Genomic DNA, 24271 nt, shown 5'->3' with positions numbered 1-24271 from the left:
TGCTGAAGTAACATTTTCAAAGCATTGTTTTACACATTTTACACAGTGCTCTACAGTATAGTCTTTAACACATAGGCACAACCTCTCATCTCCTCTTGATTGGTGTCTAGGAGAAACAACAGGAGCCCAGTGCTCTTTCATACTGCCCCTTTCCCTCTGGCCCTAGAGTCCTTTATTTTGGTGCAATACACCAAACCTAGACTAGGTCTACCTGTTCTTTGTTCTTAAGTTCTACCTATAAGTGATATTATTGGTCTTTCTTTTTCTGACATGTCTCACTGAATATGATGCCTTCAAGTGCTGACCATGCTATTGTAAAGGAGATGACCTCCTTTTTAACAGCTGCATAGTACTCCACTGTAGCTATATGTACCATAACTTCCTTAGCCATTAATCTGTCATTGGGTATCTGGGTTGCTTCCAAGTTAAGGCTATTAGTGTGCATAGGCCTTTTGTTTCTTTAAAATTTTTTTTATTATCTTTATTGGATAGAGACGCCAGAAATTGAGAGGGTAAAGGGATATATATATATATATATATATATATATATATATATACACACATATGGTAAGGGGATATATATATATATATATATATATATATATATATATATATATATATATATATATGGTAAGGGGATATATATATATAGAGAGAGAGAGAGAGAGAAAGAGGGTAAGGGGATACACACACACACACACACACACATATATATATATTGAGAGAGAGACCTGCAACACTGCTTCACTGCTTGTGAAGCTTTCCCCCTGCAGATGGGGACTGGGGGCTCAAACCTGGGTCCTTACACACAGTAACATGTGCGCTCAACCAAGTGCGCCAACACCTGGCTCCCATAGGCCTTTTCTTATAGGTGTTTTGTTCTCCCTGGCTAAATACCTAGGAGAGGGATTGTTGGGTCATAAGCTAAGTCTAATTCTAGAGATCTTATGATTCTCCAGACAATTTCCATAGGGGTTGGAACATCTTACTTTTCCCACCAGCAATATAGATAGGAAAGTCCCTTTTCCCCCAAAGCCTCTCCAACAGTTAGTATTTCTGTCTTTTTTAGTGTGTGACATTCTCCTAGGTACAAAATGGTATCTCACTGTTGTTTTTATTTGCATTTCCGTGATCATCACTGACTGTGAGCATTTTTCACATTTGTTGGCCCTTTGGTTCTCTTCTTTGGAGAAGAGTCTGCCCATAACTTCCCATTTTTCAACAGGGTTGTCTTTTTATTGTTGAGTCTGGTGAGTTCATTGTATATTTTGGTTATCAGACTCTGAGGGCATCTTCCATAAGGTCTTGGATCACATTCATGAGGGCTCCACTCTTGACCTAGTCACCTTTCTAGTCACTTTCCAAAGACTCTGTCTCCTAATATCAGCACCTTGAAGCTTAGGCTTTCATATATGAATTTTATGGACACAAGTCATCTACAACAGAGCTTTCCTTAGGAGTAGATTTTCATAATGAGAGCACTGGAAACCAACAAGAAGCGCTGTGCCATCTAAAATAGGCATTACTCAGAATCCTGTCCCAGGATACAATCCTTTCTGTCCTGCACTATGAAAGGCATTAAGGACCACACAGACACCACAAATGATGTCTTCTGAGTTTAGTTTAGATCTCTATTTTCTGAAGTGACAGGAATGAAACATCCATTGGGGATGAATCCAGTCTCTCAGTTTGGAAACTCTATCCTTGGCTACTGGCACCTCACTTCTCATGCTGGGGAAAGACCAGAGTGTAGGATATAGTTGGTCACTAGCCCTGGAATGTTCCTGTTTTCCCATAGCAGCATGGAAAAGAAGCTCAGGTGAGAAGGCTGGAGATGTTTCTGGATAGAGGTGATGCTGTGGCCAGGGCTACTGTGTAGTTTGAGGGAAGCACATGATGGGAATGAGACAAAATTCTAAGAATGACTTAAGGTGCTTGGTTGCTTCAGCTGTTTCTCAGTTATGGAAGTCAAATCTAACCAACTATAATCGTAATTTTTCTTTTTTTCTTTATTCCCTTTTGTTGCCCTTGTTTTTATTGTTGTAGTTATTGTTATTGATGTTATCCTTGTTGGATAGGACAGAAAGAAATGGAGAGAGGAAGAGAAGACAGAGAGAGGTAAGAAAGATAAGACACCTGCAGACCTGCTTCACTGCTTGTGAAGTGACTCCCCACCGGTGGGGAGTCCAGGGTTCAAACTGGGATCCTTATGCCAGTCCTCGTGCTTTGCAACACCTGCGCTTAGCCCGCTGCACTATTGCCCGACTCCCCTCATAGTCGTAATTCTACCAGGCTGTGGTTTCATATACATAGCTAAAAACAATCAAGTTTGTGCCACAATAGACTTTTTGCCAAAAAAATTGAGATGAACAACTTCGCTAGATTTTTAGATAAAGGCTCTGGTATAGACAGCTTTTGGATGATATACCACTAGTGATCATGAGACCCACATATACAGAAGTTTTATCTAACAAGTGAAGTAACAGTTCATGCCAAAACTCCCATTTCATTTTCTTTTTCTCTAAACACTGGGATTCTATCCATTGCAGGGTCATTCTTTCACTCCTCAGAGGAACTTTTCACCTAGTAACTTATCCTTAGTGACATGATACAGTCACTGAGAAATGTGCTGTCACATCTTATTGCTTAATTATGGCTCTTTTAGATTCCTATAGTCATCTGGCTTAGACTTTTCTTTTTCTTTCCCATTTTGAGTTATTCTTGAGTTCATACCAATTTGTTCCATATCTATCTTGCTTTGGCTTGCATAGTCATTTACTGTTCTTTAGTTCAGCAATACCTTCAGTTACTGGAGGGATTTTATTTATGCTAGTCTCCATATAGAAAAACGCTATCAAACCTTTGTCAGGAATTCATATGCTTAGAATTAACTGTCCCAATGGTTGATTTGTTTTTGGTCCACATAAACCTCTCTGTATGCTATTTTAAATTTGTAACATGCAAAAGCATCATATCTTTCCAACTAATTCTTGCTTCATTGACAAAAGTAAATATATTTTGTTGTCACTGGGGCTTCCTAGCTCCAGACCAACTTTTTCAGACAAAGGGAAAAGATACCACAGAACCAATAAAGCATGCATTATCCAGTGAGTTATCTTGCCAGCCCAGACTATAACTTTTCTTAATTTTTTTCCCTTTACTGAAGAATTGTTTTACATTTGACAGTAAATACAATAGTTTGTGCATGCATAACATTTCTCAGTTTTCCACATAATAATACAACCCCCACTAGGTCCTATGCCATCCTTTTCCAGGACCTGTATTCTCCCCACTACCCACCTGTGTTTTACTTTGGTGCAATACACCAAAGGCTTTAACTTTTTAATCAAAATCTGGAAATATGGTGTAACTGAGGATTTAGTTTTGTTTTGGTATGTATTTTGCTCTCCAGTGGTCAAGCTAAAAGGTATGGCAGACTCCACATACATTCACAAATTGCCCAACGGTAAGATAGAAGATATAAAACTTGAAATGTTTTTTAAAATTAGGACTTCCAAAGGGTAAGCCTACATTTATTTTTGCTTCCCATTAGTAAGATCATTATGTTGTGCATCAGTCTTAGCTTTATGGGTATAAAAGTCCGATTAGACTAAAGTGTCCCAAGGACAATAGATATACAGCAAAAACTTCTTACACAACCCTGTCTACATGCATAGCTACTACAGATATTGGGTTATCAGAAAAGTCATCATGTATTTTTTTGTTTTTCAAAGCAAAAATGCATTGAAGCTTTTCTGACAATCCTATGTATCTATGTGTGCATAAATATAGTAGATCAGTTGTATAAGTAGGTAATTTTGCAGCTGTTTGAGATTAGGAGTTTGCAAAAGTAGCCTGACATTAAGGGAAAGGCAAGAATGGAGAACAGTGTCCTGCTTCATCCCTTGAGAGTAGTTCAAGTCAGGTCTGGGGTAGATCTGTGTTGAGAAGAGGTATAATTACCCTGGTCCAGAGTGGCCCCAGGTCTTGTCTGGCAGACTGAGCTATATCTATTATACATTTTAAAGTGCTGAGTTGGCTCCTTAGAAATACAAGAGCCCAAACGTCATTTGTAAAGGTCACTGGGAATGGTGTGGGTCAGAATAACTATTTTGTGCCAGTACCTCCGTAGAGGAAGTGCTGAACACTGAGATAAAGCCTTTTGAGAGAACTGTGTTGCTAAAACCAAAGAATGAGTTTATAGCTGAGTTTTCACTTTAATCCAAATGCCAACTCAGCAGCGAAATATGTTCTAGGAATTCCAATCAGAACTTTTTGTCATTTGACTTGGAGACCAGCTGTACTCTTAGTGAGTGCAAAGACTGACCACCTGCAATTGCTATAATTCAGCAGAATGATGCAGAGATGAATAATGAAGAATAACTCAAGTTTTTATTTTAAATGCAATATGGACTGTGCTTTCCTGAAACGTATAAAATTTGTTCCAATTTAAATTCACAGGGAAATCAACGTGTAATAACTTTTAGTTGAGGAATTCAAGTTTACCCAATCATGTCTTAAGGAAATTATTACAATTTGGTAGATTAGCTTTTAAATAGTACAAGCGAAATAATAAAGTTAACTCCTAAACACGTATCACATGAAGGACCCTGATAAACCCAAGCCAGTAACTTTGTACCAGTAATTTTCTTCCAGAAACAATTATTGTGGGTTTGTGAATCCATATATCAAAGTCTTTGGAAGTACTTTATGGCTTTAAAAGATATTAGGGCTGTCCTGGAAAAGCCAGTGCATATGGTCCTCATACAAGTGAGCCCCCCCCCCCCACTTTATTTGCTCTTGTTCCTCCCACACATGGGATACAGCTGCCTTGTACAAAAGTGATGCAATATAACTTTGTCACTTATATCATCACCTAAGCACTTGGATACCACCCTGGGAAAGCCAAGTAAGGTAAGTTTTTCTAAGTAATGGTGATGGTGGATCTTTTAGACATATCTGCAAGTATTCCACACGCACAAACATTATCCCTAAATGACTTATAAAGCAAGTTTTTCAAATGGAGACATGTTGTAGATTTCATGGTCTGATGTATGTAAGAGATGCGTCAAGAGTTTACAACTGCAATTTTACCAGTGCTTTAAATTCAGATAGTCAGACAGTCAGCATATCGAGGTATAAAAATTTCTGGTTCTCAAATCTCCTGTCTATAAAACAGGGTGATTAGATCAGCTATCTCTGAGGCCTCATTCTATTCATTTATTTCATGTTTCTCATTCTCCACATACTTGAGACTGTAAAGCATTAACCCTCTTAATAAAAAGGTTTTAAAAAGTATGGCAAAAAAGCATTCCCCGTTTTACCTCCCCTCCCCCAAAGAAAACAGCTGTCTATACTGATTACTGTTAGAAATCAGCAATAGGGCCTGGGGAGACAGCATAATGGTTATGCAAAGACTTTCATACCTGAGGCACCAAAACTCCCAGGTTCAATCCCCATCACTACCATAAGCCAGAGCTGCAGTACTCTGAACAACAAAAAATGATAAAAAAAAATTATTTCAACTCAAGTGACATAATATAAAAACATAAAGCATATCCAACATTACTAAAAGATAATATCACTCAAAAACTTTTACTATCATGGATTTGATATTAATCATCTCCTTTTTAAAAAAAAACTTTTATTTTCCCTTTTGTTGCCCTTGTTGTTTTTTATGTTGTCATTGTTGGATAGGACAGAGAGAAATGGAGAAAGGAGGGGAAGACAGAGAGGGAGAGAGAAAGATAGACACCTGCAGACCTGATCACTGCTTGTGAAGCAATTTCCCTGCAGGGGGGGAGCCAAGGGCTCAAACCGGGATCCTTACACCAGTCCCTGCGATTCACTCCACGTGCGCTTAACCCACTGCGCTACTGCCTGACTCCCAATCATCTCCTTATGAATAGTTCTTTTCTACTATTCGTACTTTCAGAATTTTTTGACAGAGCATAATTTAATGATATTTGATACAGATTCTGTTGCACAATATTATTTGCACATTCATACAGTACTGTGTAGTGTCAACTATTTGTAACAGTTAAACTGTTCCAAGTACTAAAACCATCATTTTAACAAATTTAATTTTTATGACAGAACAATTTCTGTTCAACATATAAAATACATATTTACAGATAAGTTTAAAAAGAAAATAGAACAATTTTTTAGATAACTACAAGTAGTAATACTTTAATCCAATAGATGCATGGACTAAAAACAAAATATCAATATTTTATGCTTATATTTACAGGATGTTTCTATCAGCTTTAAAATCTCAGACTGTAAAGTAAAGCCACTTAAAAGGTAAACTGAAAACAAAAGTAATGTTGGCTTAATTTGTTTAGCTGCAATTAGATTACTCTATATTGCTGGTTTTAACTGCAACTCAAGAACGATTATTCGATTTTAGTTTTATCTTTTTCACATTAATTTTTGCATCTCTTTTGCTTGTTACATAAAATAGAATTCTCATTTTCAACAATATCCCAGAAACCAAATGAACTTGAAATTTTATTTTCCCTTTTACTTTTCTATTGTATATTTACGATTTTAAAACGCTCTTAACAAGGTATTTTTCTTCCATCCTCTTAAGTCATGTTTTCACCCAGTAATAAGGGGACACTAAGGAACTGCATCAAAATACATTTATAAAATTACCATAATTTGGCACCTTGGAATAGTTCAATATGCTAACATACTAAAGTTAATCATGGACTCAAAAAATAAGTTTAATTGGCAGTGATGGCATAATCTATAGTAGAAAGAATGATTTACAGAACATATCATATTAGCTGGAAATAATTAACATGGGGACTTCATGTGGTCAAAGCAGCTGCAATGTCATCTGCTGCTGTTTTAACTTCTTGGCTTGGGCAGTCTGATTCAGGAAGGGGAAGGTTAGTGTAATTTTCACACTGTTCATCTACCTTTGGGGAAACAGCTTGTTCCTGAAGCTTTTTGTTCTCTTTAGGAAATGTCACACTGTCCCCAGAAGGCTGAACTGGCCTCTCTAAATGAATTTGTTTCCTTGCTTCTAATTCTTGTTCATGTAGCATCCTTTCTACCTCCACTTCAAGTTCCAAAGCCTCCTCATCAGCTTCTACGTCCAGTTGTTGCATTAATTCCTCCAACTTTTTTGCCTTGCGGAGTTCATTCTGCTGAATGATTGTACAAAGATGTTCAGTGAGTTGCTCTTTAATCTCAGTCTTGCGCTGCAGATCAAGCTTTGCGGTTATGTACTCTGCTTCGGCCCTGTCAAAACGTTTCCTGTAGAGACAAGTACAAAGGTTGGTCCATGGTCTTCCATTTAAGAAGGGTCTAGAGACAATAATTATACTCCCAGATTGGGGAAAACCAGTACAAGGCAGACAGAGATATTAATACCTAATGAATGCTTTGTCTACATGTGAGGCTATTATCAGGGCTGAACCATCTACAACTGCCACATTTGGACTCTCCTAATGTAACACCTTTCTTCTGCATTCGTTTCCTCTTTTTAAGGCTGTGGTTGAGCGAAAGCAAGCAAAGAGGGTTAATTCAGTGAAGTGCTAACTCCGGTAGGCAAGAGCCCTAATTTTGTAAAAAGTGTCAACTTCTGTAATATAAATACTACCACGATAGCCAGTTTCAAACTACTAATGTGGCACCACTGAATGCAGAAAGGAGGAGATGTGTTAAATTTACTCTAATGATCTAATGAGAAGCTGACTCTGCCAACAAGCTCCTTAAAATTATGACAGGTACACAATGACAGATGAAGAAAGTAGAAAATTTGTAACTCTTAGTGGAGAAGAAAAGGCAAAAATTTTGTGGTATATAAAACTATAGTCTGTGGTTAGAAGGTAAACATAAATGGAAGGGAACTCACTGTTTTCTACTACATATATGAAATAGAAAACTAGCTGATTTCCAGTAACCCTCTGTATTAAAAGAAGTGGCTATAAAGGAGCTCTCTTGTTTATTTCCATACTTTTTAACTTATTTTGTTCACGAATATACTAGTTTCAAACTTAAGATGTCTGACAGTGTTCTCTATAGATCTATAACTACCTTGCCTCTTCCTCCACTTGAACAAGTCTTCTGTGTAAGTCTGTAGTCCGCTTAGTCAAAGTCAGTTAGAAATGATTTAACTCAGTGGACTCATGAATGAACTGAAATTAACATGTGCAAACTGGCCCCTGGATTTCCACTGATATTTCACCCTGGATAAATCATGGAAAATTCTGCATGTTGTTTATTTATTTAAAGTCCGCCTGGCCAGAAACATGCACATATATTCGTGTACAGAGTGATTTATGCTTAAAATATTGATTAGTTTTACAAACAGCACTAGTAGTCTGGGGGTCAGGTGGGTAACACCAAATGACAGTATATTAACATATTTAGGAAGAGAATACTAAGAACATTATACACCATGTAAAAGACAAGCTGATCTGGAAATGAAATTATAACATTATTTTATTATTTCACAGAGACAGTAGATGATTTAATGGATGCTATTTAAAAGATTCAAAAACCTGTCTTTTCGTTTCAGCATCCTGAAAATTTAAAAACCCAAATCCTTAACCCTTGGTATACTACTAGGTTCCATTAACCACTTTTCGGTTGTGCTCCTTTTCTGAACAGTTCTATGAAGATTAATATTTCTTAATTGTTGTTCTCCCTTAGTTCTTCTAGAGAACAAAGAGAAAATGTATTTACACTTTAAAACATAAAATAAAGCAAATTTTAATTTGCAATTTTACTTCTGCCAATTAAGTGAAATCCTCCTTTGGGTTGCTTTAAGTAAAGTATTGATACAGGTCTTCCATAATAAAAGCAAAGTAGTATAATGTAGACTTGTAAAAAATGGAGATGTATCTATGTGTTGAAACACTTTTGCATTCTAACAACTCTGAGTTATTTCCTCATCACTTACTTTCATCTGTACTAAAACAATTAAAATAATAAGAAACCAGAGAATGATGGCATAACCTGAAAGGATGATGCTGTAATGATCATTATTTCATTTCACTATAAGATCTAAGAAAAGGCTGAAGACATTATATTGTGATCTATTCTCAGTTTTCACAGAACATAGTTGACAATTCATATTTTTTATTTTCTTTCCATAATGGCAAAGTAGGGAAGGTTGACAGATGAGATTTCTTTGTAGTTAATAGATAAGTCAACAACTTCGCAAGGCTTACAGTATTTTATTTAAAATGCTAATTGCTATTCAAGAAATGGAGAGAAAAAAGGAGGAAGGAGATGATGGGAAGGAAGGAGCGTGTGTGTGTGTGTGTGTGTGAGAGAGAGAGAGAGAGAGAGAGAGAGATATCAAACGTGGGACCTCATACAAGCACAGTGCTCTACCCACTGTACCATTTCCCAGGCAGCACAAGGCTTATATTCTTACTAAAAATTTTAATAATTATTTTTGAATCCCTTTTATTTGTACTTTTGTAAACGATTCATAAAATGACAAAATATTTATATATGCATGTGCTTATTTGTAGAGTGTCTCTTCAGTATACAGGAAAATAGTGATTAACTGGCTTTTCTGGTAAAAAGAGGGCTAGACGTGTTGCTCATTCACCCCCTCTCCATGGCACAAGTTGGTCTGCACATCATAGGACAGCTCTGTAGTTACTACTGTGAACAGCAATAGCAGCATATCTACTCTCTTAAGTTGGTCAACTCAAAGTGTCAATCTCAGGGTCAGACAGTGAAGCACTAAGTTAAGTGCACATATTACCATGAGCTAAGACGAGCATTTGAGCCCCTGCTCCCCATGTGCAGGAGGGAATGCTTCACAAACTGTGAAGCAAATCTATCTTCCTTTCTCCATCACTATCTGCCCTTTCCTCTCTCAATTTCTCTCTGTCCTATCAAATAAATAAATAAATAAATAAAAATAAAAAAGGCTACTAGGAGTGGTAAATTTGTAGCACCAGTACTGAGCCCCAGGAATAACCCTGGTAGCAAAACAATCAAAAATCCCCCCAAAACTCAGTGTTAGTCTCTTCAGACAAGATCCTACACAAGGCAGTTTTAAAGAAAATTCTCCCTTACTCTGTGTCTAAGAACCATTGGATCGACCTTCCCGTGGTGCATCTCGTGAGTACCCATTCATTGGGGAAACTGACGATCCTTCCTAGCCGACTGAATCCACATGGATCCCAGTCACTTTCGAAGCCAGCAACAAGCAGCTCCTGACAGCTTTCATGCTGTTGGTCCTGCTCTTCGAGTCCTCCAACTTAATGTTGAGGGGCTGTCCTTTGCCAAACGCGTTCTTATTGGTCAGTTGGCGATATAGCATCAGGCAGATGTTATCTGCCTACAAGAAACACATATAGCAGTCGATGAAGCTGCTCGATTCACCGTCAGTGGATTCGATTTAATATGCTATAATCTCCATCCTAAACACGGCCGAGCCATCTACGCCAAATCGTGTCTTGTGGACATTTACCATACGGCCTCTTCGACCTTCTATGACTCCATTACTATTGGAACTATTCAGCTTGTCAACGTATATAAGCCTCCCAGTGCCTCATGGGATAATGAGGTCCTGCCTAGCCCGAATCACCCAGCCGTTTACGTTGGAGACTTTAATAGTCATCACCAAGACTGGGGATATTCCTCCACTCGTGCTTACGGCTCTATCTTAGCCGACTGGGCTTCAGCGAATGACCTCTCCCTATTATACGATCCCAAACAGCCAGGCTCTTTTCACAGTGCTAGATGGAATAAAGACTCGTCACCCGACCTGTGCTAGATTAGCACAGCCAACGGCCAAGCCTCTCCCGCTACAAGACAAGTTCTCAAGATCTTCCCGCACAGTCATCACCGCACAGCTATCATCCACATTGGTCTCCAGCTCCCACTGATTCTGTGCTCGAAGAAACTAAGATGGAACTTTCGGAAAGCAAACTGACGTCTGTTCAGTGATCTTACCAACAAATCTATTCCTGCAATTCCAATTAACTCTATCCCCTCTGAAGATTCCTACAGGCGCTTCCACCAAGCCATCTTCAAAGCAGCTTCCCAAGCCATTCCTCGTGGGAGACGTGCTAACTATACGCCTTGTCTTGATGCTGAATGCGAGCAACTACTAAAGCAGTATGATGAGTCAGGCGACCCAGATGTGGCTGACCATCTCATTGCCTCCCTGGATGCAGCACGCCAAGCCCGCTGGCAACAACTCACGGAAAGTCTGAACTTCACCCACTCAAGTAGGAAGGCCTGGAAGCTTCTTCATAGTCTGGGTGCCAGTAGCCAACCCCCTCCCGTCTCCCATCCTCCCGTATCTCCAAACTCAGTGGCCAGTCACCTAACTCAAGTTGGACATGCTAAGATCAACCCAGTCTGGAAAAGAGAAATTTCCCATGAGTGGTCATCCCACTTCTGGTTATCTTGTCCATCTCCAAAACTCTCTCCCTTTACACTGTCTGAATTGGAAGACGCTTTGAAGAGGGTTAAACCGGGAACAGCTGCTGGCCATGACAACATCACCCCAGAACTCATTCTTAACCTGGGTCCCGCGGCAAAGAAGTGGCTCGCTTCATTCCTGTCCCACATCTTGGAATCTGAGTCTATGCCCAAAGTTTGGCGTCGTGCGAAGATAATAGCGGTTTTGAAACCAAAGAAAGACCCAACACTGGCCGCCAGCTATAGACCAATTTCTCTCCTTTCCGTGTGTTACAAACTCCTTGAGAGGCTGCTTCTGTCACGTATTTCTCCTCTTACAGAGAAATTCCTATCACCCGCCCAAGCTGGTTTCCGCCCAGGAAGATCTACCTGCGAACAAGCCCTGGCCCTCTCAACTTACATTGAAAATGGATTCCAGAAGAATTTAAAGACAGGTCCTGTCTTTGTTGATCTCACAGCATCCTATGACACGGTCTGGCACCGTGGTCTCCTAGTCAAGATCTCAAGATGCCTGCCTCCATGGGTGGCCAACACTATATCGTTTCTTCTCCAAAACAGAAGTTTCCAGGTACATCTGGGTGACAAGTCTAGCAGATGGAGACTTGTCTCAAGTGGCCTCCCCCAGGGCTCTGTTCTGGCTCCTACGCTATTTAATATTTACATCAATGACCTCCCAGAAACTTCTTCAAGGAAGTTCATCTACGCCGATGACATCTGCTGTGCAACTCAGGCATCCAAGTTCGACATCCTCGAGGAAATACTCACGAAAGACATGTCTCTGATATCTGATTACTGTAAAAAATGGCGACTAATCCCTAGCACTGCAAAAACGGTATCATCTGTTTTCCATCTACACCATGCCTCGGCCTCGCGTGAGCTTAATGTGCAGCTTGACGATAGGAGAATCCGGCATGAAGCCCAGCCAGTCTATCTTAGCGTTACTCTCGATCGCACCCTGTCATTTCACGAACATCTCATAAAAACTGCAGCAAAGGTGGGCGCGAGGAATAACATCATTGCAAGACTGGCCAGCTCCTCATGGGGCGCGAGCGCTTCCACACTATGATCATCATCTCTGGCATTATGCTATTCCACTGCAGAATACTGTGCCCCAGTATGGTTCCGTAGCCCCCATGCCCACTTGGTCGATTCCAAATTATATTCCTTCATGAGGATAATTTCTGGAACCATCCGTTCCACGGCTGCCAGTTCTTAGCAACATCGCCCCGCCAGATATTCGTCGGGATGCAGCATCATCAAAGTTCATTTCCCACGTCTACGCTCGACCGGTCCTGCCAATATACGCAGATATCTTCGCCCACCCTGTCCAATGCTTGACGTCTCGTCACCCAATTTGTTCCCCTACGCCTACACTGAACTTCTCTGTTCCAGACTCTTGGAAACAGAGTTGGCAGTCAGCTGAGGTAAAGAACAAACACCTCATCACAGACCCCTGCAAGCGTCAACCCAGCTTTGACCTAGCACATTATGATTGGGCCCTCCTCAATCGCTATCGAACAGGCCATGGCCGGTGCGCCGCTATGTTCCATCGCTGGGGAGCCAGAGACGACCCGAACTGCCCCTGCGGCTACAGACAGACTATGACCCACATAGTCAACGACTGCCACCTCTCCAGATTCAAAGGAGGTCTCGAAACTTTACATCAGGCTCAACCTGATGCTGCTGACTGGCTACGGAAGGGCAAACGCTAGAAGAAGAAGAAAGGATAAATCTATGAAACTTCTTAGTGTTTCACTTAGTGTTAGTTTCTTAGATAGAAAACATAATCAGAAAATTTGTCTGTGTAGGTAGCCAGAAAAATATGAATTACAGGGCTATAAAGGCATAAAAATATTTCTCTAATAATCTTAAATTCCAGAGGATAAAAGGTGCTAAAAATCTAGGCTTAGTTTAAATCTCAGTCACTTTCTTAATGGCTTTATTAACAGAAGTCTGGAACTTCTAGTTATCAGCTACTGATGGCATTACTTTAGGCAGTTAATTAATAAGGGCAACCCATTAAGTATAATAGCATATGGTCAAACAACAATTACAAAATTCACAAAGACAACCACAAACCTCTTTCTTAAATAGTAAACAGTGAATTATAAACCACAATCAAGTATTTCCGCTTTATTAAATTGCTACATAAACATTCTGATGCTGTGGTTTACCCTGGACTAATGAGGCATTCTGATTGAGTGTTACAGAGAAGGATGCAAAACTGAGTCATGAACACAGCAATCCCTTGTGAAAAAGATAAACGGGGATGATTAAAGCAATGCTAAAAGGACTGAAAACCCTGGAATTGGACTTAATTTTTTGCCCTTTTATCTGTTTGTAAAGTTCATGTAATTCTTTACATGTGTTATTTCACTTACAAAAAATACTCCACAGTGATTTTTTTTCTCTTAAAAAATGCCAATGGTTAAAACCAAGGAAACAAATGCTTGCAAACACTTTATACTAAGTGTAATCAAAAAGAAAAAACTCCACGCTTTCAAGGCAGATTAGTGTTTTCTTTAAAATACATATTCATTTGCTTGAAAATGAAGGAAAATCTTATTTTGATGAAAACTGAAATGAGAACTAGACTTTAATCCTGCAGGGCCAGGTACCAAAAGTTTTTAATAGAAATCTTAGATTTGAGTTGTAGGGTAGAGTTAAGGCAGACTTCAGTAAGAAGAAACATCTGATTTTGTACAATTGAGGAATAAATATAGCTCCATCTGGGGCTGTTATGAGGTTTAAGTGATGTTACATATAAAAGTTTCTATTCTAGCAGACAATAAACATTAATTTTATAGACTCTCTTGTTTACTTTCCCCCACTTACTGAGCACTTGAGTAGTCGAGACTGGCCTGATCAATCCGGTTCCTGAGAATTCCAATGTCAGCAGACACCATGTCATCTAAAGCTTGTAACTCCTTTTGGATCCGCTTTAGTTTCAAGGTCTCTGCCTGAGTCCTTTTAGATCTAGAAAACCAAGAACACAAGTAGGAAAAAACATTTATAATACAGGCCCATATACAATCTAAGTGGGGGGAAAAAAGCAATCTACTATATAAACAATATCATAATAGTGTGTACTTTTATAAAAATCAGAAAATCTGAAGTCAATGCTAGCAACATTTTGGGATAGCTCTCAAGACTGAATTTGAGCTTCCCTCTGCAAAATTTTATATTGGTGTGTATTTTATATATAAAGGAAAAAGCGAGACTTAAAAGAAATACCAGTGTAAAGACGCGCACAAGGATCATGGTTCCCCACCTGAAGAAGGTTTGCTTCACAAATGGTGAAGCAGTGTCTGCAGTTGTCTATCTTTCTCTCTCCCTTTCTGTCTCCCGTCCTCTTTCAATTTCTCTCTGTCTTATCCAATGGGGGAGAAATGGCCATCAGGAGCAGTGTGTTCATAGTGCAGGCACCAAGCCCCAACAGTAACACTGAAGGAGGGAAAAAAATACCAATAAATAGTTCATTTGTGAGTCTATACTCACCATAAAGATAATAATAAAAACTAGAAGAATGTATCTGTATTCTCTTTACATGAGACCACCCAATACAACTTATTAAATTCCTAGTCTTGAAACGTTTTTCTTATTTAAAACCATTTTCATTTCTGAAAATTAGTGAGCATCAAGGACAGATACATGCATTAAAGACTTAATTCTTTAGGGCCAGGGTAGATAGCACAACAGTTATGTAAAGAGACTCTCATGCCTGAGGCTCTGAAGTCCCAGATTCAATCCCCTACACTACTACTATAAGTCACAGCTGATGCGTACTCTGGTAAAACAGAACACACTAGTTCTTTTTATGGTGGACAATCTTTTTTTGGCTTTGAATTTCTTGGGATTCATTTTCACAAACCTTTATTGGCTAGACCCCCCCCCCCTTTTAAAGAAAACTATAGGCCTTCAAAATAAAGTTTTCCTCGTTTAAAAGTACACTCAAACTCATCATCTTGCCATTCCTTCGCTACCTTCAAATACAATATACAACTAAAAAATAGAATAAATACAAAAGCAAATGTTTCATCATGATTTTGCTTATTTCAAAGTATCACACACACATTCTACCAAGAGAATAAAGCTTCTTCTTCTTCTAGCGTTTGCCCTTCTTCCGTAGCCAGTCAACAGCATCAGGTTGAGCCTGATGTAAAGTTTCGAGACCTCCTTTGAATCTGGAGAGGTGGCAGTCGTTGACTATGTGGGTCATAGTCTGTCTGTAGCCGCAGGGGCAGTTCGGGTCGTCTCTGGCTCCCCAGCGATGGAACATAGCAGCGCACCGGCCATGGCCTGTTCGATAGCGATTGAGGAGGACCCAATCATAACGTGCTAGGTCAAAGCCGGGTTGACGCTTGCAGGGGTCTGTGATGAGGTCTTTGTTCTTTACCTCAGCTGACTGCCAACTCTGTTTCCAAGAGTCTGGAACAGAGAAGTTCAGTGTAGGCGTAGGGAACCAGATTGGGTGACGAGACGTCAAGCATTGGACAGGGTGGGCGAAGATATCCGCGTATATTGGCAGGTCCGGTCGAGCGTAGATGTGGGAAATGAACTTAGATGATGCCACATCCCGACGAATATCTGGCGGGGCGATGTTGCTAAGAACTGGCAGCCATGGAACCGGGGTGGAACGGATGGTTCCAGAAATTATCCTCATGGAGGAATATAATTTGGAATCGACCAAGTGGACATGGGGGCTACAGAACCATACTGGGGCACAGTATTCTGCAGTGGAATAGCATAGTGCCAGAGATGATGATCATAGTGTGGAAGCGCTCGCGCCCCATGAGGAGCTGGCCAGTCTTGCAATGATGTTATTCCTCGCGCCCACCTTTGCTGCAGTTTTTATGAGATGTTCGTGAAATGACAGGGTGCGATCGAGAGTAACGCCAAGATAGACTGGCTGGGCTTCATGCCGGATTCTCCTATCGTCAAGCTGCACATTAAGCTCACGCGAGGCCGAGGCATGGTGTAGATGGAAAACAGATGATACCGTTTTTGCAGTGCTAGGTATTAGTTGCCATTTTTTACAGTAATCAGATATCAGAGACATGTCTTTCGTGAGTGTTTCCTCGAGGATGTCAAACTTGGATGCCTGAATTGCACAGCAGATGTCATTGGCGTAGATGAACTTCCTTGAAGAAGTTTCTGGAAGGTCATTGATGTAAATATTAAATAGCGTAGGAGCCAGAACAGAGCCCTGGGGGAGGCCACTTGAGACAAGTCTCCATCTGCTAGACTTGTCACCCAGATGCACCCGGAATCTTCTGTTTTAGAGAAGAAACGATATAGTGTTGGCCACCCATGGAGGCAGGCATCTTGAGATCTTGACTAGGAGACCACGGTGCCAGACCGTGTCATAGGCTGCTGTGAGATCAACAAAGACAGCACCCGTCTTTAAATTCTTCTGGAATCTTCTGGAATAAAGCTACCAAATAAAACCACTATGGTGTAACTGACATTCTCTGATTTCTACATTATGCACTTAACTCGTTTTCTGCTTAGAAACATTAATAAGCTCATCAAGTTATATTTCCTTACATTAATCAAAAGCAAAATATGCCTAGTGTTGAGACTACAAATCTTAGTATAGCCAACTTCATTCAAATTGAAGTCTAAAGTGCATTCCAATAATCGTGAGAAGGGGAAAAAGGAACTTGCGCTTTATAATTTGTTTTTCCTCTTGAAGCAGAGTCCACTGCACTGCATTATTTCCAGTGCTTCATGAAAGATCAAACCGTGTCAGAAGGAGAAAAATATTTTTTTCATAAGTATATGTCCATATCTCACTGATAGAAAACACTACTATTTACTCCATTTAGTTTTAGCTTTAGATGATATGGTGTCTGCTGACATTGGAATTCTCAGTAATGGGCTTGTGGTGGTGGTATGAGGAAGTGAACTTGGGACTTTGGAGCCTCAGGCATGAGTCTCTTTGCATAACCATTATGCTGTCTACCCCCACTCCCACATCACTGCCTTACTAAGTTTGGTTTCTAAGGCTATAGTAGATGAAAAAGGCAACAGAATGGGTAAGAGGGCAAGAAAGGGGCTCAGATGGAAATATTACTGTGGAAGATCAATACAGGAGATTGCCAACAGACTGATGGTGGGGGGTGAGGAGAAAAGTAAATCACACTAAGTAGGGAAAGAGCAGGGTTCATAGTGCATGTCCAGCATCACCAAGATCAGTGCCGGGTGATAGCACACCTGGTTGAGTGCATTATTACAATACACAAGGACCTGGGTTCAAGACCCCGGCCCCTACCTACAGGGGGAAAGCTTTGCAAGTGGTGAAGCAGCGTTGCAGGTATCTCCGTCTGTCTGTCTCCCTAACACCTCCTTCCCTCTCAGTTTCAGGCTGTCTCCACCCAATAAGTAAATAAAAAGAAAGAAAAATGTCTATGGAAAACACAGTTAAGATTTATGGGTATACATGTAAGTCACTTAAGTGGCATGCACTTGGCTCCTCTACATGCCGGATGATTAAGGCTTCTCAACCTCAAAATTCAAACCTCTGTTGGTTGCTACTTGATTTATGTTAATAGTTATTTACCGCTCCCTAATGAGTACATAAATGGGTAAAATGGCAAATACTGATCTTGCACTTGTATTCCCAAACTCATGATTTATGCCCACAGTGACCTAATTAACAAAGGACTATCTGTATTATTTATATATCATAATTAGCCTTAAAAGAAGTGGCTGTAGAGAAAACAAAAGTTTATTAGAGCAGACATGGGAAAATAAATATACAACACCACAGAGCTGAATTCAGGTTAGAAACAACTTCTCCCTGTTCAGATGCCTCACCTTTCTGCAATAGCTTTAGCCAAAAGAGCTTTCTTACGTTTATTTTTCTCTTCCATCAGTCTTTGTTCTTGTTGGAGGACTTCCCAACGAGATTTTTCTTGCCTAGGGAGCAAAAACAGTATACAAATGAGTTAATCAAATCCCATCCGACACCTTACTAGTCTGTTTCTAAAGAATAAAATGTAATCATCCAGATTATGTATATTTTCTTTCAAAAGTTCTCTTAAAAGAAATCCATCTGCAGCTCATTATTTTGTTCTAATAGGAACAAAGACTATGATTTGAAGTAAAGAAGGCTTACATAAATTGGTCCTTTGAAATCCATTATATGTATATAATCTAGGAACCCACAAACTGGAGGTCAGAGTATTGTGGCGTATTTCAGGAGTACAAAGAAGCTTGTGTACATTTATTATGTATTATATGCAAAATGGAGAGCAAAGTCAGTCAGTTTCTATATAATGTTATGTTGCAACTTTTAGAGTTTTCTATAATTAAAGTTTCAACCACTTAACACCCTTAGGATAAGTACTACTTAGAATTTCATCCATTTTCTTTCAACTGGCTCACTTCTTTACAGCTCTTAAAACATTTTTATATAGGGTGCATTACTATGAGCTAAGACCTTAATGATGGGTAGAGAAAAACTTCAAACATCTGAAAATGAAAACTGTTTCCAAATCTGTCCAATTCTGGAAGAAGCATATTAAAATGTCTTACATATCATAAACTTGAGGACAATGCAAATTAAATAAGGTAATGAAAAAGGAATTTATTCTCATCATTTCTTAAAGTCATCTTATCAACAATATCCATTCCAAGATTTACTAGTCCCTTTATCACTCACTATTTTGATCGGGGCCTTCTCTCCTCTAGAGGCCTTGGGGTACACTGAGACATCAAGAGCATCCAAGGTAAGTACCCTTTGCTTCCAAGTCCCACTTCACTTCATTAATTCTCTACAGCTTTTTGGCCTAGCCCTTGCCTTTTCTATAGAAGTGAGGTATTATCTGAGTATTCTCTAGGATACAACTTTCTATCCCTTATAATTTCAGGATTTCTTCTTTTTACAGTTTCTGAGATTACATCTTCAGTTTTTTTTCCAAAATACCTAAAGAATCATTTTCTTTTTTTAAAAAAATTATATTTATTTATTGGATAGAGACAGCCAGAAATTGAGAGGGGAAGAGAAGACAGAGACACCTGCAGCCCTGCTTCACCACTTGTGAAGCTTTCCCCTTGCAGGTGGGGACTGGAGGCTCAAACCCAGGTGTGCCACCACCATGCCCCTAAGAATAATTTTCTAATAACATTCAATCTACTCCAAGATATTTGATAATGTTAAGTGAAAATAATGAGGGTACATTGCAGAGTCACTGTGAACACTGAGGGAAAGTATAAAATGTCTAACAGATCCAGCCTGCCCTATATTTAGGTGGCAACAACTTTACAATAGTTTATTTATCACACTTGTAGGTTAGAATACAATACAGAAAATCTCATGTTATATAAAATCACACATACACACACACACACACACACACACACAACTTCTTGAAATTCAATGGGGAAAAGAGGAAGATTGAAAAAAATATCGCATGGATATACAGACTTACTAACAATTCCACTTTCTTCTTCCCCAGTTTGCAATCTGGCTTTGGAGGTAAAACCTCAGTACTTTTGTGACCATCATGAGAATTCTGAAAGCCCAGTTCCTCTGGTTGATTTTCACCACTCTGTGGCTTTCCATCACCAGTAGGAGAGGTGAGACTAAGACTACTAGGAGAAACAGGGGTAGAAGAATGTGGTTTCTGATTATTAAATTTCTGTTTTGGTGCAGAAAGCAGTTGGTCTGGAGGCAATGAGATTGAACCATCTTGAAGGCCAAGTTTTTGGCTTTGTTCTTGAAGGGCCTTTTCTCGCTGTAGTTGCTGTCGGCTTTTCTTCACAGGGCCACGCCGCTGGGGTTCAATTGGATCTATATGAAAAAGAGAATGGATAAGTCTTTTGTGTGCTCAGCAAATAATTTCTCTAAGGAGACAAAAGTGTTAACATTAAATCTTGATAATTCCACAGCTCGACCCACCACTCTTATTCTATCTTATAAGCCCAGGGGAAAGCAGTCATTTTTCTATTATAATAAATACTGTTCCAAGTTCTCAATTTATCTTAAAAGAAGTAGATCTATCTATGAGTTTGGTCTCAGAATACAAAAGAAGGTTTATTTTTAAAGTTGCTTTGATAACAGTTAAAATAATCAAAAGGTAGGCAACTGAATTATCTGACAGGTTTTGAACTTTATTTATTGTTCTGTCTGCTCTTCTGAAATGAAATTGATCCTGAGTTTCCAAATGAGCTTCACCTTCCTTACATTCTTTTTAAAAAATTATTTATTTGTTATTGGATAGAGACAGAGAGAAATTGAGAGAGAAGGGGGAGATAGAGGAAGAGAGACAGAGAGACACCTGCAGACCTGTTTCACCACCTGTGAAGTGACTCCCCTGCAGGTGGGGAGCCGGGGGCTTGAACCGGGATCCTAACCGGTCGGTTCTTGTGCTTTGTGCCACATGCGCTTAACACACTGCCACCTTCCTTAAATTCTAACAGGCTTTAGGGCAATTTGAAATATAAGTAGACCTTACACAGAAAAGTGTAACTGAGTGAAGTCTCTTTATTTCTAGGAATACTAGTATCCCTAGATAGTTTCTTTTACCATCTAGAACAGTTTAAGATTATATTCCCCAATGATTAGTTAGAAATAAGAGAATTAAGTTGTTTACCTAGTTGGTTGAAATAGTTGATTCTTTTGACTACTACCAAAGCAACTTGAAACAAATCTTGAAAAGTCAACACGCAAAATTTAAAATCCCTCGAAGACAAAAGAAAGCCGTTTAAAGTTAATTAGAATCTTTTATCCTCCAGAATAGTCCAGGATTGTGTTCCCCAAAAGTTAGTTAGTTTTTAAACAATGTATGCAAGCTAATTTTATTAAGACATGAAAAAGGCAACAGAAGTAGAAAAAAAACCTGGTAGAAAAATACTGCTATGGGGTAGTGGTAGATAGCATAATGGCTATACAAACAGACTCCCATGCCTGAGGCTCCAAAGCCCCAGGTTCAATCCCCTGTACCACCATAAGCCAGAGGTGAGCAGTACTCTGGTTAAAAACAAACAAAACAAAACAAAACAAAAAAACCTTCCCTGGACAGACAACCCCACCAATATGTCCTGGAACCCTGCTTCCCCAGAGTCCCGCCCCACTAGGGAAAGAGAGAGACAGGCTCATTTTTAAGTAATTACATATAAGCTAGACCTTCCACCTTCTGCATCCCACAATGACCCTGGGTCCATACTCCTCCCAGAGGGATAAAGAACAGGAAAGCTATCAGGGGAGGGGATGGGATATGGAGTTCTGATGGTAGAAACTGTGTGGAGTTATACCCCTCTTATCCTACGGTTTTGTCAATGTTTCCTCTGTATAAGGAGGAGGGGGGGAGGAGGGGGGAAGGAGGGGGGGAGGAGGAGGAGGGGGAGGGGGAGGGGAAAGGGGAAAAAAAAAACTGCTCAGCTCAGGCAGTGGTGGTGCTGGGGATTGAACCTGGGACCTCAAAACCTCATGAAGTTTTTTGCAAAGTCATCATGCAGTTTCCTCAGCCCTAAAAGCTAATTTTTAAACTTATTAAATCACTTAAGAATTGATCCTATTAATCACACTCCCAGATCTCAAATTGTATTATAGGGCTATTGTAATCAAAACTGCTTGGTATACGGGTTTATTTCTGGGCTCTCGATTCTATTCCATTGGTCATTGTGTCTACTTAGGTTCCAGTACCAAGCAGTGTATACATTTCACACCTAATTTATCTAGTTTTTAAAGTTATTTTAATTTGGTGCCAGAGAATGAACCTAGGATTATGTGTGATAGCCACAGGCCCAATTCATTCATTCATTTATTTTTTCCTTCCTCCTAAGAGTGTGAATGAAGGAGGCAGGAAGGGAGGCCGAGAAAGGACATGGGAGACACCACAGCACAGTATAAAAATGAGTTAATCAAATCCCATTAGACACTTTACTAGTCTGTTTCTAAAGAATAAAATGTAATCATCCAGATTATGTGTATTTCCTTTCAAAAGTTCTCTTAAAAGAAACCCAGCTTGATTCCCAGTACCTCATGTACCAGAGTGGTGTTTTGGCTTCTGTCTCTATCTCCTAAGAAATAAAATTAAAACTATCTTAAATAAGCTTAAAATAAGTACACTAATTTATTTGCCAACTATAATAAACGACACAGAAAACTTGCTCTATTTTCTTCAAAGTAAAGTGTGTAAGTTACGGTACCAAGAACAGTGTAGACACAGAAGTGCTGTGCCCTTCTCTGATCATTTATGCAGATAAGCTTTATCACAAACAAATTCCGGCTGATATCTCCAAGAGTTTTGACCAAGTAACAGTAAATTCACTTCCTTCCTTAAAAGAGAGAATGGTGCACATTCACTTAGGGTTCAAAGTCAGAGGAAGAATCACATAACTTAAATTTAAGTTGAAAAGAAAGTAAGAGTGTATATATTTCACACCTAACTTATCTCGTTTTTAAAGTTGTTATTTTAATTTGGTGCCAGAGAGTGAACCTAGGATTATGTGTGATAGCCACTGGCCCAACTCATTTATTTACTTATTTTTTCCTCCTCGTGAAAGCGTGAACGAAGGAGGCAGGAAGGGAGGACGAGAGAGGACATGGGAGACACCACAGCACAGTCCCATCATCTTTACTGTCCGCCCCTGCCCCTGCCCCGCTTTCCAAGGACCCTTTTGGCTTGCTGACTCCAAGAGTCAGGGAAAGCATAGCGCACAGGTCATGTGGCAACCGGAAGTGAATGCACAGCTCCAGATGCACCAGGAAATGCATCGTCCGTCAGGCGCCCCCAGTCCTAGTCTGCTTCTCCATCATCACACTTTGCAAGGTGAGCAAGGGTAGCAGCTTCATATCCTTCTCCCCGATCGCCCGCCTCATGCCACTCGGAGGGAAGAGGGAAAAGTTGAATTCTGAGTAGGATTCCTCAACTCCCTCTTCTGAAGGTAGATCCCAGTGTCACGGGTCACCTCCCCGAGCGAAGTTCCCCGCCTCCCTGACTCTCCAAAGCTCCAGCCCCGCCCCTTCCTCTCCACACACTCGCGACTCCCACGACTGCACGAACTTCCCGATACCTTTATTCTGCTTGAGTCGCCTCAGCTCCTCCTCGGAGAAGCCGGCCCAGCGCTGCGCCATCGGATCCGGCTGCTAGAGCCCCCCGGCTGCCAGTCCGAACCTCGACCTCAGGACGGCCAACGCGGCGAGGACCCATTAGCATCCGGGCTCCCAGGCCGGCCAATCAGCGTCCGCCACTCTGGACGCCAGGCCCCCTCACCTAACCTCGGGTTCTCTCCCCTGTGAGGCTGCCCGCAGCGGTGCCGGAAAAATTTCTTGGAGACTACGAACGCGCTGCTTTCTACTGTTCTTGATCCAACTCCTTTGCCTCTCTCGGTCTTCTATACTTGTGGGTTAATTATTTTAAAAAGATAAGGGGGGTGACTAACCCTCGAGATAAGAAAAAAGGTAAACAGGCGGTGACGAAGTGACCATGGGGGGGTGTGGAGGTAAAGGAAGAAGATCCTGGGGGCGAGGGGTGTCTTGAACCATTTGGAGTCCGAGCCTCCCCTCATTGTGACATTCCCTCAGGTGTGCATCGAGGTTCTTAAGAGTTTATTCTAGGATTGCTTGGAGTCTTCCTTGTAGACAGACTCTGGAAAGTGCAAATTTAGGTTATTAATGGTGAAAGCCTAGTAAAGAGGACTGGGGGCGGGAGTTACTAATGGAGAGGGAGCAGGACTCCCTGAGAGCTAGGTCTCCCGAAGGACCTCCTAGCATCTTCCAGATTTCTCTGGATTTTGCATCGATTTCTCGATGTTTTGTAAATAATGATCACCCACACTTTTTACCTTATAGCTAGGAGATGGCTAAGTCACCTTAAAAGGTGACTTTTTCTACCATCCCATTCAGAGAAGA

The 24271-nt window shown here is 40.3% G+C and overlaps 1 protein-coding gene across 3 annotated transcripts; it reads right to left on the bottom strand.

The window, feature by feature from the left end:
- Positions 1-4366: 4366 nt before the first annotated feature.
- Positions 4367-23573, bottom strand: GORAB (golgin, RAB6 interacting). Of its 3 annotated transcripts, XM_060197868.1 has the most exons (7): positions 23434-23551; positions 22901-23298; positions 21009-21097; positions 19849-20206; positions 18229-18330; positions 14245-14385; positions 4367-7266 (listed from the first exon to the last, which is right to left on the bottom strand). In XM_060197868.1, exons 2-7 carry the CDS (start codon positions 22990-22992, stop codon positions 6816-6818), a joined length of 1233 nt encoding a protein of 410 aa, XP_060053851.1. In that variant the 5' UTR covers positions 22993-23298; positions 23434-23551; the 3' UTR covers positions 4367-6815. The 3 variants fall into 3 exon arrangements, with proteins under 3 accessions (XP_060053851.1, XP_007525284.1, XP_016044648.1); XM_007525222.3 differs by lacking the exons at positions 21009-21097; positions 22901-23298 and having other exon boundaries at positions 23434-23573; XM_016189162.2 differs by lacking the exons at positions 21009-21097; positions 22901-23298; positions 23434-23551 and having other exon boundaries at positions 19845-19982.
- Between the last annotated feature and the right edge of the window lie 698 nt (positions 23574-24271).

This window comes from Erinaceus europaeus, chromosome 9 (assembly GCF_950295315.1).
Source record: "Erinaceus europaeus chromosome 9, mEriEur2.1, whole genome shotgun sequence".
Lineage (NCBI taxonomy): Eukaryota > Metazoa > Chordata > Mammalia > Eulipotyphla > Erinaceidae > Erinaceus > Erinaceus europaeus.
The sequence above is the reverse complement of the archived record's forward strand: the minus strand, read 5'-3'. Positions and strand labels throughout refer to the sequence as shown.